The sequence below is a fragment of the Parus major genome, chromosome 1A (genome assembly GCF_001522545.3).
Source record: "Parus major isolate Abel chromosome 1A, Parus_major1.1, whole genome shotgun sequence".
Lineage (NCBI taxonomy): Eukaryota > Metazoa > Chordata > Aves > Passeriformes > Paridae > Parus > Parus major.
Genome location: NC_031773.1, coordinates 40,996,083 through 41,010,498, shown reverse-complemented (window position 1 = coordinate 41,010,498; position 14,416 = coordinate 40,996,083). Strand labels below are relative to the sequence as shown.

At 34.6% G+C, this 14,416-nt stretch overlaps 1 protein-coding gene across 2 annotated transcripts in view; it reads left to right on the top strand.

The window, feature by feature from the left end:
- Positions 1 to 14,162, top strand: part of POC1B (POC1 centriolar protein B) — a 48,259-nt gene extending 34,097 nt beyond the window's left edge. For both annotated transcript variants that reach the window (XM_015627496.1, XM_033514729.1), the window contains 2 exons: positions 11,741 to 11,923; positions 13,130 to 14,162. In XM_015627496.1, the coding sequence (XP_015482982.1) occupies positions 11,741 to 11,923; positions 13,130 to 13,231 (285 nt within the window). In that variant the 3' untranslated portion in view covers positions 13,232 to 14,162. The remainder of the gene's footprint in view (positions 1 to 11,740; positions 11,924 to 13,129) is intronic.
- The last annotated feature ends 254 nt before the right edge of the window (positions 14,163 to 14,416 follow it).

Sequence of the window (14,416 nt, the reverse complement as noted above, 5' to 3'; positions counted from 1 at the left end):
AGAGATTGAAAAGAATTACTTTAATCTTAAACTATTCTTAGATTAACCAGTATCAAGTGTTCCTTCCTGAAAAGGTTACTCTTCCAAGATGTTTTCTCCTTCCTTACATCTCTTGGGAAAGGAATTCGGTGTCCATACTTCCAATTTTTGCTAGTGTAATGAAATAGTACGATACTGTTTGCTTAGCAGTTTCAGTTAGTTGAATGTAAGATACTGTAATTCTTCAGTAACCTTATCATAAAGGTTTATAATTGTGTCCAGTTGTGTCATTGTGGATTTTTTCAACACCTCTGCTTTCTGTATGTATTACTCTGTAGTGTAGTCTTCTCTGATGTCTCGTGTATGTACATAAAGTTCATTTTGACATTTGAACACAGTCAGAATGCCAAGTGACCCTGACTGTTTTAATAGTTTACAGGATGCCTTTTCTGTCACCTGTAAACTTGATTTTGCAGATCGCTGGTATATTTTGTATGGGATTAAAACAAGAGTGGATTTCAATGGAGTCACTAAAAGCAGTATAATTCTGCAATGTCTTTCTGATTTAACTGTTTCTGAAGAAATACTAGTCAGATAATTGAGTTCATGATGCATTACAACCTGAAATGCATTAATAAAATTGTAGCATGTATATTATGGATATAAAAAGAAGAATGATTTTATGAATAAGTTTGACTAAATATTTTATTAGAGAGGTCTTCAGTTTGAAAGACCATTTCTTCTTTGTCCCCTCAAACTGTACTGACGTTAGGCCTTAAATATTTGCTCTATATGTCCTAAGTCAACTTTTTAGTTGATTTTTTGGCATTTTCCTGACACAGTTCTTATGCTGACTCTGACCTGTGACCACACAATTATTTTGTTTATCCGTTGTGATTACTGATGTAATTTCAGCTTCCCCACTCCCCTGGTATTTTCTCCATTTTTGCAGGATATATTAAAAATCAGAATCATTATGTGACTTCTGAAGTTATTTCAAAACCAATAGTCTTTTTTGCTGTGGTTGGAATAGAAAGTATTTCACCAGAAATACAATTACAACATTTATTATCTTCTGAAATGGAAGATAAAAGTATCTCATTGAACACACAAAAAATATGTATAAAGCTTTAACATCTCTAGCTAATAAGTATGCTGTTGTTGGGGCTTCTTTTGTTTCTGATATTTTTAAAGTACAAATAATCGTTGAGATATTAAAATTCTTTTTCAACCACTCCAAAGTTAACATTTCTTGGCTATTCGTATGTAATTCTCATATTTCTCAGTTTCTGCTGATTCTGAATTTGATTCCTATCACAGTAAATTGTAGAATTCAACTGACTTAAGTACAAAGTTGTTCTGGTGCTACCAAAGCAATTTTTTTACAATCCCACCTCTGAACAAAGCAGGACTGAGTATTATTTTTACCTGGACAAATGGGACAGCTTATCTAAACCTTCTGTATATTTACTAATACTGAGCACTGAAATAGCTCAGGATAGACTTCGCTACTTCCTCCAGGTATTTTGTGAAATCTAATAAAAGCACATAAATTTGACTTTTCAAAATTTGGAAGCTTCATTTTATACTGTGGGAGTTTTTTGTGACACTATTGTTGAAGTGTTTGATGTCCTTCTGAAACCTTCATGAGCCATTTATAGGCATTACACTTCATTAACAAAAGCCTTGGTAAAGTGCTGAGGAACTGCATTTCTTCTATTACACAGTAAAATATATTTTTCATGGCTATAGTCTGAAGATTTCAGTTCCAAGTTATGAAATATTGGACTTCTTTTTTTTTCTTTTTTTTTTTTCCTTTTTGCAGATAGTAGTATGTCTCTTTGGCAAAGTGTCCAAGCAGTTGTGCTGGCCCTGTTGGATTTAGCTTTGGACTCTACTATGCTGGATTGCTAACTTAATTTCAAATGCTTTTAACTCTTTGATATTTTCCTGTAAGTAATTTGTATTAAAGGAGATTTGATACTTGCTTCTAGGGAGTAAACAAACTCATTGGTATTGTTGTTAGCCACCTGGTCAAGTGGTATAACCACCTGTGGCTACTGGTGCTCTAAAAGGAAATCAAAGCTGCCAGATCTCAGCTTACAAGAGATTTCTCTGTGAAATCTTTGTATGGGCACCCTGCCCCCATAGCATCTCCTAAAAGGAGGCAATTTAGGTTAGTCTGTGCAACAACATTTTGTTATGACACAAGTTGTATCGATATGGAGTAGCAAAATAAGAAAATTTGTACCATAGTTCAGACATTTACTCTGGCAAAAGCCATTGATACAGATGCAGCTGTGCTGGCAGAAAGGAGTTTCTTTTAGCTTTTCATGTAACTTTGAAAGGAAATTGTGTGTTGATATGCACATAAGTCATGTAGGGGCTGGCAAACAGCTCCTGTGTGCTCCTGCAGCAGGGGCCCTGCCGCAGTGCCAGTGCATGGAGGGAAGCTTTGCAGCGCAGGCAGCTCTGCCCTCCACCAGCTCCTGCTCCTCAGGAGCACCAGGTGCCTGGTCTGGGCAGGCTGGAGCCCAGGGGCTGCAGCCCTTCTCACCTCTGCAGGGCTGAGGAGAACATTATACACAGCTTTCAGTTCTTGTTCTGGCAGAGCCTATCACTTCAGGATTTTGTCCTCAGTAATTTTTTGTTCATTCTTATTCAAAGGCGGGGTTTGAGACAGAAGTGTATTCCTTTAGTTCTTCTCATTTACATACAGTAAGTTGTTCAAGATTAGTTTTGTCTCAACAGGTTAAGTATGAAAGCCTTATCTAGGAGAAATCAATTGCACGTGGTAAAGTATATTCTTTCATTTTATTTTTTTCCTCAGGAGTAAACATGCTTTCAAGAACAAGAAATTCCTCTAGGTTTGTTGATCAATCTCTTTTCATTGTAAATTCATGTTGAATATGGATATACTAGGTGACTTTGAATGAGACAGAGGAAGTGCTGTCCTTTATATATAATTTAAGACTACAACAAACTCACTGTTACCAGGTACTTTTTCTTTATTAAGTTCAGTTAGACTTTTTTAGCTAAGTATTGGTTTAAAGGCTTTCAGTTTTTTTAGGTAGCGGGAAGAGGGCAGAAAGGAGTCATGAGCAGGCAAGCCAGAAGAATGGCTGTCATTTCTCTGATTAGATATATTCGTGGTGATGATGCTGTACTCTCCTTCACACTCTGTGGGTAACCCTGCCCCTTCCTCCCATGTACTTGATGCCCTCTGTGAACCCCCACAACCTGTTATTTGAAGTACAGGGCATTTGCCCATATTCTAAGAAACTCCTAGAGCTTTTATACTTCTGTTTTTGTTCATTAACGTTTGTAATATCAAAAATATCAGAATGTTCTATTTGTGGAGGTAGAAAGGAGGGCCTTGTCCTCATAGGGGTGTTAATTTTTTGTCATTACTTCATTCTAGTAACTGTTTCATTATGTTTCCAGTTTCTGTTACAAGTATTCCTCCTGCCCTCCTTTAGTTTTTCTCTGCCCTGGAATGGATAGGAAGTTCAAGCAGAGTCTGTAATATAATTTTTATTAGTACTCTGTGTAGGTAAAAAGAAGCCATTATAGAAACTTTTTTTTTTAATTCAGCTATAAGATGTCCCCTTGCGTACGCACACAAACAGTCCAAAGTAATTTGCCTAAATTAAACTTGGGTACTTTATTTTGTAATTGTAAATAGTAGGAAATGCTTCCACAGTGTCATGTTATTTCTCCTTAGCTTTGCAAAGCTTCTTGCTGAAGCTGAAGATATATTGGAGGTAATTGATTACCCTTTTTTCCCTTTCTTTTACAGAGTACATTTTTATATTTTAGTGCCTGTGGTGCATGTTTTTTTATAACTTGTGAAAGTGTTTGAATATAGTCTTCCTGAACTGTTATTTTAGAATTGACTTCCTGACAGGGGATTCATTGAACCTTCGATGATTTCTGCCTGGTTTGTTTTGTATGTTCATGAAATGCTTTTGAGTTTTTTATTTGGTTGTTTTGTTGGGGGCTTGTTGGTTGGTTGGTTGTTGTTTTGTGGGTTTTTTTGTTTGGTTGGTTTTTAATTATCCATTCCTAACTTTTCACCAGTATTGCTTGTTTTCTGGAGGGAAAATTCTTTGTTTTTTCTAGAAGTTTAAAGTGATGCAGACTCTGTGCAGGCTACTATTAATGTTAGAAATTAGCATCAATGAGCAAATCAGAAAGAAAAAAACCACCTGGTTTTAAGTTAAGTTTATTACTGATGATCTGAGAGCTTAGAAAGAAGTATTTCAGGAATATTATTTATTTCTGTCTGGATGAACTCAAATATTTGTGGACTTCTAAAATGTTTTCATTAGGGTAATAGAAATAACTATATTTCTTGGAGAAAACAAGGCTTATTCTATCTTATTCAGTGCTTTCTTGACATGGATGGAATGCAGAGAAAATATTTTTGTTCTGTACTAGATTCTGTATATGAAGAATCATAAAATACTGAGTGCATTGGATGTAGTCTGTTTTACAGTGTTTCTGCAAAGCAGAAGTAGTACTCTGGGAAAAAGATGACATAAGAAAACCATGTAGTCAGTTTCTCATTATGTATGTGAAAGGATGCTTGTAAAATGTGATATAATTTCTTTGCATAGAACTTTCAGGTTATCTTGGGATATACCTATGGACAGGAGAGTTTATTATTTCATACCATCATAGGAATACTAATTTCAATATAGCTGTCATCCTGATAGAAGTAAATAAATCTGATTAATCAAACCATAGCTGTAAGTGCATCAGGATTTCAATTAATTTTGTACAGATAATAAAATAAAAAACCCCACCAAAGTAGGCTACTAGTTTTCATTGTTTTGTACTGGCCTTCTGGCCTCTATAAACTCAGTTAGCTTCAGGCTGAATTTACTATTTTCAAGACTTAAATTGTTATGTTCTTCCATTGTAGGTGAAAACAGCTGTTTTGCTAAAGAATACAGACTGATGGTTTGGCCTGTTTTATTGGCTGTGAGTTTGTAACCTGCTCATGATCAGGCTCTAAGCTGAAGGATGTGCTACCTTCAGTGGTCCTTCAAGGTGTTTCCATGTCAGGCTGGTTATGATGCACTTCTGTTAAGTGCTTTAATTTTTTTATTTCAGCTTGGGCATTTTTTTAAAAGCTGGAGAAGACTCTGATGTGTAAGGCTACATGAAAGACTTTGATTGAAGTGTGAAAGCCTGTTATAAGTTCTGAAAGCGGACTGCTCAAGCTAGAAATGCTTAGTAGAACTTTGCTCTGGATGCGCCACATAGTTTTTCTGTATTTTACTGCTTGAATGCAAACCGTCATTGAAGTTTGCAAATAAAGAATTTCAGAGCTACCTCATCAGATAACATGGGGCAGAAAGCCACAGTTGATACATAGCAAGTTGTTGCTGTGCTGATTCATGTGTGTGTAAGAGGAGAGGAAACGAGGAGTGCTGTCATCAGCTGAAACTATAGGGAAGTTTTCTTCAGTAGGAGCCGATAAAACAAATTGTGATTTAATGTACTCAGTGTTAGACTAATAGATCAGAGAGCTGTTTTATGTGGATCACTCATTGAATGAAAAAAAAATAATTTCAAAGCAGTAGAAGTGAACTGAGTAATTGTGTCCTACAAAAAAACCCAACCCCCAAAAAAACCACACAGAAAGAAAACAACTCTTGAATGGTTAAATTTAGCATTTCCATGGTGAACCATCTTTATATGAGGGTAGGTTCACAAGAGGAGGAAAAAAGCAGTGATAGTGATTGTACTGTTACTCCTGAGAACTTCCCATGATTTCAAATAACCAAAAGACACAGGAATTCAGTATCTGGTAAGGTGGGACACTACTCTGTTATGCTTTTGCTCTTAGTCTGTTTGAGCTTAATGCCCTACTTATGACTAATTATTTGTAGTTGTTTTAATCACACTGTCAGAAATATTTTACTATTAGTAGCAAATGTACCATGTGTTCAAAATTTAAAGGTTTATTTTTAAAAAGCAGATCATGCCAATTTTTGTGATTCATTAGGAAGCTTACCAATGCCACTTTTTTTATAAGCCCATCTTAATGATCAGATCTCTAAGATATGCTTTTAGAAACTGTGGTCTGTAGTTTCCTGCTTTGAAACTCGTAGAAGATTGAAGCCTGTTGATAGCAAATTGAGTGACATAGGCTTCTATTTTTCCTTTTTTTCTTTCATTTTTCCTTGAGGGGGTTTTTTTTATATCTATAAATAAAACTTCTCAGGCATCCTTATATATGGATACATTTTACTCAGATTCTGTTCTTAACAGTCATGAAGCAAAGGGAGACTGGGAATGCAGTGTTTGTGTCTGTGTTCTGTGTGAATGTTTCATGGGAAAACATTTGGGAACAGGCAGGGGTGATAAGGTTATGTGTAAGGATTTTTCACAAATTGATCATGCACCACCCACAGAGTTTTGGCTATTTTGCTTTACAGAAAACAAAGATGAACAATTATGGTTTGCTGTTTCTGACATCATTTTATAAGCTAAATTTAATTTTCTGCTGAACATCCGCTGGTAATGTCATGGTAATAACTTCCTATTGATTAATTAAATCTGTTCCTTCTCCTCCTTATTTGTAACTTGCATGAAGTTGCCCAAATGTGGGTTTATGTTTTTACTAATGGGCTGTGAGTGGAAAGACTGTACACATTTTAATTTTCTTCTTTGCTTTGCTCAGAAGTAACAATTTAAAATTGATTGCCTTATTAAAATGTATTCTCTCAAAATAAGCTATAGCTCTGATGACTCTCAGAATAGTTTGTTTTGTTTTTTTAATTATGAGACATTTTTACAAGACTTCTGGTGACATATAGAATTGTTGTTTATGAATTGGTAGCATTTCAAGTACTTTAGAAAGGGGCTGATTTGAAGGAAAGACAACATTTAATTCTTGAAGCATTTCATGTGAAACAGACTGAGTAGAAAGATTTTTTTTAAAAAAGAACTTTATTTAAAATAAAATGTAATGCTGAAAGTGTTGCACACAAGCTGACTGGTATCCAAAAAGAGACTAGTGTCACTCCTTTACAGCAAGGTTTTAACATTTGAGTGTTGTGTTAGATTTCAGCAGTTTTGGACCCTTTGCTGAGCTGGAGGATATTTTAAAGTTAGATATTAGGAAAGGTTAAAATATAAAGCATATAGTCTTATAGCTACATACTTGATCTCTGACAGTGTTTAAAAAATATCTACAAATTTCCAGAATATTATAAAAATAACCACTTTGAACATAAGTTATGTAAGTTGAAAATTTGAAGTAGTCTTATTTCATTGCTCTTAAGGATTTTTGAAAGTTCAGTTATTTGCTTATCTGTGTTTGAGTTTTGACAAACATCAAGATCTTTGCCTTCTATAAATGCTTTCATGTTGTACTGTGCTCATAAGTCTTTGAATACGTAACAGAAAAATCTCAATTTGCTGCTTAACCCACTAAATTACAAGAAGACTTTTCCACTACTATGACTTGCAATGTTGGTGGCAGTTTACTGAGATACAAAATATTCTTTCATGGCCTATTTGTCTGATATATTGAACTTTGGGTCAATTTTACTGTAGGAAAAAGGAGACTTTTAGTAGCTTAGCATTTGCTCTCTTTACTAATTGACACCTTTCCTCCTTGGGTTGAAAGAATCTCTTTAAGCTGGGTTTAAGAGCAAAATTTATCATTACTTTGTAGTGAAATTTCTAATTAATCTTCAGTGTGAAGTGCAGTGTTTCTTTTTTGAAAAGAAATAGAAACACCAACCTCAGAGTAGTCTAGATGTTCCTAGAATTTAGCAATGTCTGATAACCTCAGATTGTTTTCTTCTCCTGCTCCATTCATTTAAATTAATTTAAAATCATCATAAATCACAGACAGCAATTTTTGAATGTCATTGAATGCTAAATCTATTTTTTATTAATTTTGAGTACTCAAGGACTAATAGATTATCCTTGGGACACTGAACTTGCGAAGCAGAATGCCTGTAAGCCAAGACAGAGAGTATCAGAGTTTACAGTTACACCTGTTCTGTCTTGTGCCAATTAGTTTCTTTTACCATTCAGAGGCAAGAAAATGAATGTACTTCCCATAATATTAGTACAAGTAGCTTTATGAACATTAGACAAACAATACTAAGTTTATTTACAGCTTATTGTTACTGGTATCTGGGAAGACCTGGGTCTTACTCACACCTTCTTATTTCCTTCAGAGTTAAGGAGTGTGAGATCACAGAGCTGTGTTAACCTGAGGTGAGAAGTTCTGGCAAATAGTTTCCTGGAGCTTTCAGGAAATGAATTACTACTGAGAACCCTACTCTTCCTTAGGTTTGATTAAAATCAGCAACAGATGCTATAATTTTCAGAGAACACATACAGGTGTCTACAAAATACAATTTAATAAGATTTACAAGTTGTCCCTTTACTGAATGTTTTTCACTGATGCTTTTAACTTTCTTTATCAACTGTCTATGTTTCTTAAGGCATGTGATAGTTGGTCAGGATATACTGCTGCCATGCAGAATATATAATGCATGGTTCCTTCCTGGTTTTCCTGCAGTGTGTTCCATCTACCAGGCCTCCAATTTTTCCTAAAACTTATTGCAGCTTAATCAGTGAGTTCTTTGTCTCTCTGTCAAATTTAGCTAATCGTGGTTGAGGTTTGGAATCTTCTGGGCAAAGAGTCAAAATTTACAGACAAAAGCAAGGTTTCTGTAGGCTCCCTATCTTCCTGTTTTTCTAAAAATATCACTGAGAAGTCTATTCTAACAGACTCTCCCACTGTAGTTAAATACAGGAGCATTCTTCATAGTGTAAGATAGGAGTTCTTTAATGCATGGCAATATTTTGTCTTTAACATTTGAATGCCAAATTGAATTGAATGCCAAACTTAATCTTTCCCATGTTAATTAGTATTTGAGACTATATTTGTCTTGTAATTCAGTAAACATGCCAAAGCCTTCCATTAATACTGTTTCCCAAGAAGCTCAAGATATATCTTCATAATTTGGAAATAACACAGTGAATATGAGTTCTTCTAGGACTGCATTAGCAGTATCTCATATCATAAAATCTTTGTAAGGGGAAGATATGGACAGTCTTAAGATGCAACAATCCTATATATCATGTTCATCTAAAAGTACATGGGAGACACTGAGAGCCAAAATATTCCAAGATACTTGAAATGCTTTCTTTTGAAGACTTCTAAAACTTTAAAGCAAGGAGTGAAAGCAAAGTAAAATTAACTGAGAAATTAATTTTCTGCCTATCTTGTCCAAAAACCAAGCCATTTTATTCTATTTCATTTTGTGCTAACAAGTTACTCTTTTTACACTATACAGCTCTTTGGACTAATTTGAGGTTGACGTAACAATTTTTTTCATGTTGAGAAGAAAATTAAATTAATGGTATTGTAGAGAGGAATGCAATTAAGCCATCTAGTTAGGAGTGGGAAAGTTCTGGGTTCATGTCCTTTCTCTTTTGGAATTTTTATGTATTTTATTCCCTTTTATATATAAAATATAAAGCCTCTTACAGGAACAGAATTTACCTGCTCCTGGCTGAGCGTTCTAACCACTGAACTAAAGCTTTCTGTTGACCAATGATATACTTGAGCACCATGGCTGGAGAGGGTGCCCTTTCTTCCACAGTTTTGTGCATTTTAAAAGGCAGCAGCCTGGCCAACAAAACATTGCTCTATGATTCATGAGTTAAAGTAGATGTGGCCTGAGAATGCCAGTTCTCTTAGTCCATTGCAAATGTTACAACCATTGTGTCTTTCTGTAGAACAGCCTTGTATGTTTAGTGTTTGAAATCTGTAGTTCTATGTCTAGCACAGTTTTATTTTTGCCACACCCTGGTATCAATATGCATCACTGATAGACTTCAGTATTAGTTGCATTAGCCATTTATTATTTGACATGCTAGGTTCATTAGCTTAAGTCAGTCACCAAGGCCAGCAAGGAGGGTGGAAAGGAAACTGGAAGTACCTTTCTGTGAATTTATCTGTTTCTTTATTCATAAATCAATGAAAGTGATGTCAGTGAATACCATGGTACTATCAGACCTTGAGATGGATTTCCTCTGGTTTCATAGCATTGTCAGTTAAGGTCTGAATTCCATGCCTGGGGATCTGCCCTGTCTCTACTAATGCCATGCTCTGCCGTGCTCTGCACTTCATGGCTTCTTGCCTGGGGGCTTGAGACCTGTGCTTGCAGAATGTAACTGCACAATGGAACTTTTAACCCAGAGAGGGCTGTACAACTTTCTTCTTTGCTCTCTTACCTTACCACAGTCTCTGCTTTCTGCCTTTTACCACCACACAGGACTGTGCAGGATTGCACTCAAGACACAGGAATGTTATTGTGGATAATGCAGCAGTATAAGTTCACAATAATATTGATTTGATTTAGCATTACTTACATTTCAAATAGTTACATTATCACAGTAGCAGTATTTAATCCATCAGTCTCCGATCCTACGTGATTCAAAGGCAGGGTCAACTATGTGTAAATCATTCTTGACAGGAACTCATCAACATGCCTAGGTAATCTTGTAAAAGTCTGCCAATAATTCTGCCTAGCAATTTATATCTACTAGATTATTTTAGAGACTTAGGGTATTTTTTTTTAATGTTTGACAGAGATTTTAATACTCTCTCCTTTGAAAAATCTCTTTAGCCTTACAACATAAATATACTTTGGGCACATTGTAAATTCTGTGTATATAAAATATATCAGGTGAGACTAAAATTTCCCATTTGCATAGCTAATGGATGTTTTCATGGGCTGTCAATAAATTCCAGAGAAATAGTTTAATTGTAATAATTTAAAAGGTTTTTTTTGTAAATGTAGATATATCAAATGTAATTAGAAAAAGTAAAACTTAACTACCACAATTTATTTTAGTCTAAAGGTAAACTAAAATTGTTTGAAGATATAAGAAGCTTTCAAAGAAATCTCAGTAAGTCATTAATTAATCAGGCAAAGTTTTTGTGAAGGACTTTCTAATGAATTAGTGATGATTTAACCTTTCATAACTCAAAAATATCATGAAGAAGCACAAGGCACAGACAAAACCAAGTTGGTGGGGAAAATCATCCTCTCTCACTTAACCTGAAGCAATGTTTATACATCAAAGTTATTTGTCTCAATGTTGCATTGTATGGATCTTTTCTGTGGTTTCCTTCTCCCATTTTCTGAAGGAATCAATTTTTCAAAGAGTACCATCACTGAACAAATAACTAGAAACTACTTTTTTAATGCTGAGATAAGATGTTAATTCATACTGAAAAAAGTTTCATACTATGAAGTTGGAAGGAGCGTTTGTGGTCATCTAGTCATATGGATTTTTCATCCATATAACTACTCTAAGTGAATTTCTTTGTCAACCAGAAATATATTTTTGAAGAAAACATCCCTCATTAATTGTATTTATTCAAGCTTTAATTCAAACCCTAGTGGGTACAGCACATAGTTCTTCAATCATATGTACCTGAAACACGTACCTAAAGACTGCTAAGATTTTCCTTGTTGCCTCATCCATCACAACTGGAATTCTCTCTTAGGTCAGAACAAATTGAAGTGTTATGAGTTGGACCTGGTACAAAAAGAAAATCTGTGTATGTGTATATGTGGAGGGTTTTTTTTAATTTAAAGCCTGATTTTTAATTAAAAATTTAATTAAAATCCTGTCTTTCTTATGGTATGGTTCCACTTAAATAAAGACAAAGGCAGCTGAATCTTCAAATTATGTTTCTGTATTGAAGGATATTGACAAGAGTGAAGAACTGCTGAGTCCCTCTCCTTCTACCTTGTCAAGAAGTTCAAAAAGGAAGGCAGAGAATGAGAGCAGGTCAGATGTGCATAGTGTGGGACTGCACAGAAGCATCTCCTCCTCCTTGGACAGTGCTTTGGACGACATTGTGGGGCAGCTGAATATGTTAACTCTAGTAAGTATGCAGTAACAGGTGACACTTGTGCTGTCAAAGGGCAGCAATACCCTGGAGTCATGTTCATAAATCAGAACATTAAAGACTATGGGGTTATTTTGAATAGCTCTATAGTCAAGTGACTGTTTTGCTGTTTTCCTTTCACAAAATATTGATTGCAGTTACTGTGTTTGCTAAAATGAAAGCTTCCTAGTGCATAATCATAAAGATTGGTGCTGTATTTTTAAGTCTGGGTGAAGAGAATCACTGTATTTCAGTAGTGAGATCTAGGGTAGTTTTGTCAGAAGCCAGTTGTTTAGCAGACATTCCAGCTGGAGCAATCATGCACTAGCAGGGGTTGAACAAAGTAAATTGCCAATGTTAAATCAATTAAATAACCAATAAATCCCTTTCCAAACTTAGTGTGTGAGGTGATGGATTAGGTAGGAATCCAAGCAGTGTAGTAAGCCCTAGTGCCAATGAAACTGCTCAGTCTCAGTGACTCTGAGTCACTGGTTTGCAAATGCTCAGTACATCTTTTTAATCCAGATTTAGCTTATGTTTTAAGATACTTCTTTGTAGTCTGTAATATATTGGCATTATATCACTTCAAAATGGAGCAGCTGAGGTTTTTTTTTTCTGTGTTCTTTTGCAATATGAATGTTAAGTAGGAAGAAATAGGTTTTGGGAAGTATGGAGTCAAGTCATGAGTTGAAAATTACTTGTGTAGTAAGTTGGATGGAAAAAAAAGTGCCAGCCTGGGTCCAAAAACCTACTTTTTCTGATGAAGATAATCTCCTAGAGAATTAATACCTTTTAATAGTATATTTTTTTTTTCTCACTTCCTTTTCTTGGGGATTCCTTAAAAGTTTCTTGTAGGTTTTTTAAATACATCATTTGAGGTCACAGTAATGGCTGTTTTTCTATTGAAATATGGATGCAACTTTCACATAGTATTTCAGAGTACTTTACATTATGCACATATGTATTTCCCTTTCTCAGTGAAAATGTTTTGTGAAAACAAAAACCTTTAGACAATCTCCATGGAGATGAAGGCATAACTTTTAAATTCAGTTGTAAATAGTGGAATAGCTAAGGAGATGTCATTTTATAGTATTTTTTTCCTGTTGAGTTCAAATTACTTTTCCTATGTTACTGTGTTGCACACTTCTGTAATACTGTGTGAGTAATGTAAACCAAATTGAAATTATTCTCTTCTTCATGCAGACTATTTCAGTCCTGGAACAACGTCTTGCTTTTACTGAAGATAAATTGAAAGAATTCATAAGAAATCAACAAAAAATGTTACTTAAAGGAAAACAGAAGTAATAAAATATGAAAATGAACTATGTTGATGAATATGTTACATAAAATGACAAGGAACATTTCTTCACTGGATTTTGCTATAAGCAGAAACATCAAATCAAAGTAATCAAAATGGAAGAAATTTTAAAAACTGTTTCAAACATTGATAGCAAGCAGATATTCTAGTTATCTATTCAATGAAGTGTAGCCCAATCAAAACTAGTATTTTCTAAATCATTTCCATTGAACATCCCAGGACTCTTATTTCAGCCTAATCAGATCTTTGAATATAACGAAGCCATTAGTTACATATTTTTAGATTAATAGAAGTTATTATGTAGGTTACCACTGTGCAGATTTTTAAACTCAGACAAGGATTGTGAAAATAATGTTCTTTGTGCTAAGACAACATTACTTAAACACCTAAGTTAAATAAGATATAATACAAAAAATGTCAGAGGTGTTCTTTGTCTCTTACATATTCTCAAGTGTTTTACCAAAAAGTAGTGAGTTATTCTATATCTTCTAAACATTTTAATCATGATTGCAAGATGATGTACTGTGAAAACTTTTAGTTACAAACACAAAAATTAAGTCACTTAAACTTTGAAGCTATATTTGCATCTATGTGAATTCAGCTGCGAAACTGATGCATTTGAACACTTTGCTTATCACATCCCCATCAACATTCACTTCTCATATTTACAAAAACAAAAATCAGCTTTATACTTCTGAAGAATATATTTGAACCAAACACAAAATGATACAAAATCTAGACCATAAATACAAAAGATTCTTATCTTATGAGAATGTCCACATGTGCTCAAGCTTTGCATGCTATGAATGTACCCCATCAGGTAATGTATTGTGAATGCAGACATAAGGCAGGAAAAACGTTGCAGTGTATGATGATTTGGGTTTTATTTTTTTATTTTTAATAAAAATGCATTTCTTAGATGATTGTAGGTCTTATTTTTTAATGGAAAATATTTATTTTCTTTGTGTCTGTCTGTTATTTTTTTACATGGCAGATTTTATTTTTTTACAATTGCAGAGCACCAGTTGTAAATCCACAGTCAAAACTAGGTAATCGTCTGTTTCTGTAACTTTACGCCTGTGTTGAAAAGTAGGACACCTGAACTGGGGGAGCATTTTAATCCAATTCTGCAACTGACTGTATATAGATAAAGCCCATTTCCCAGGCTGAAC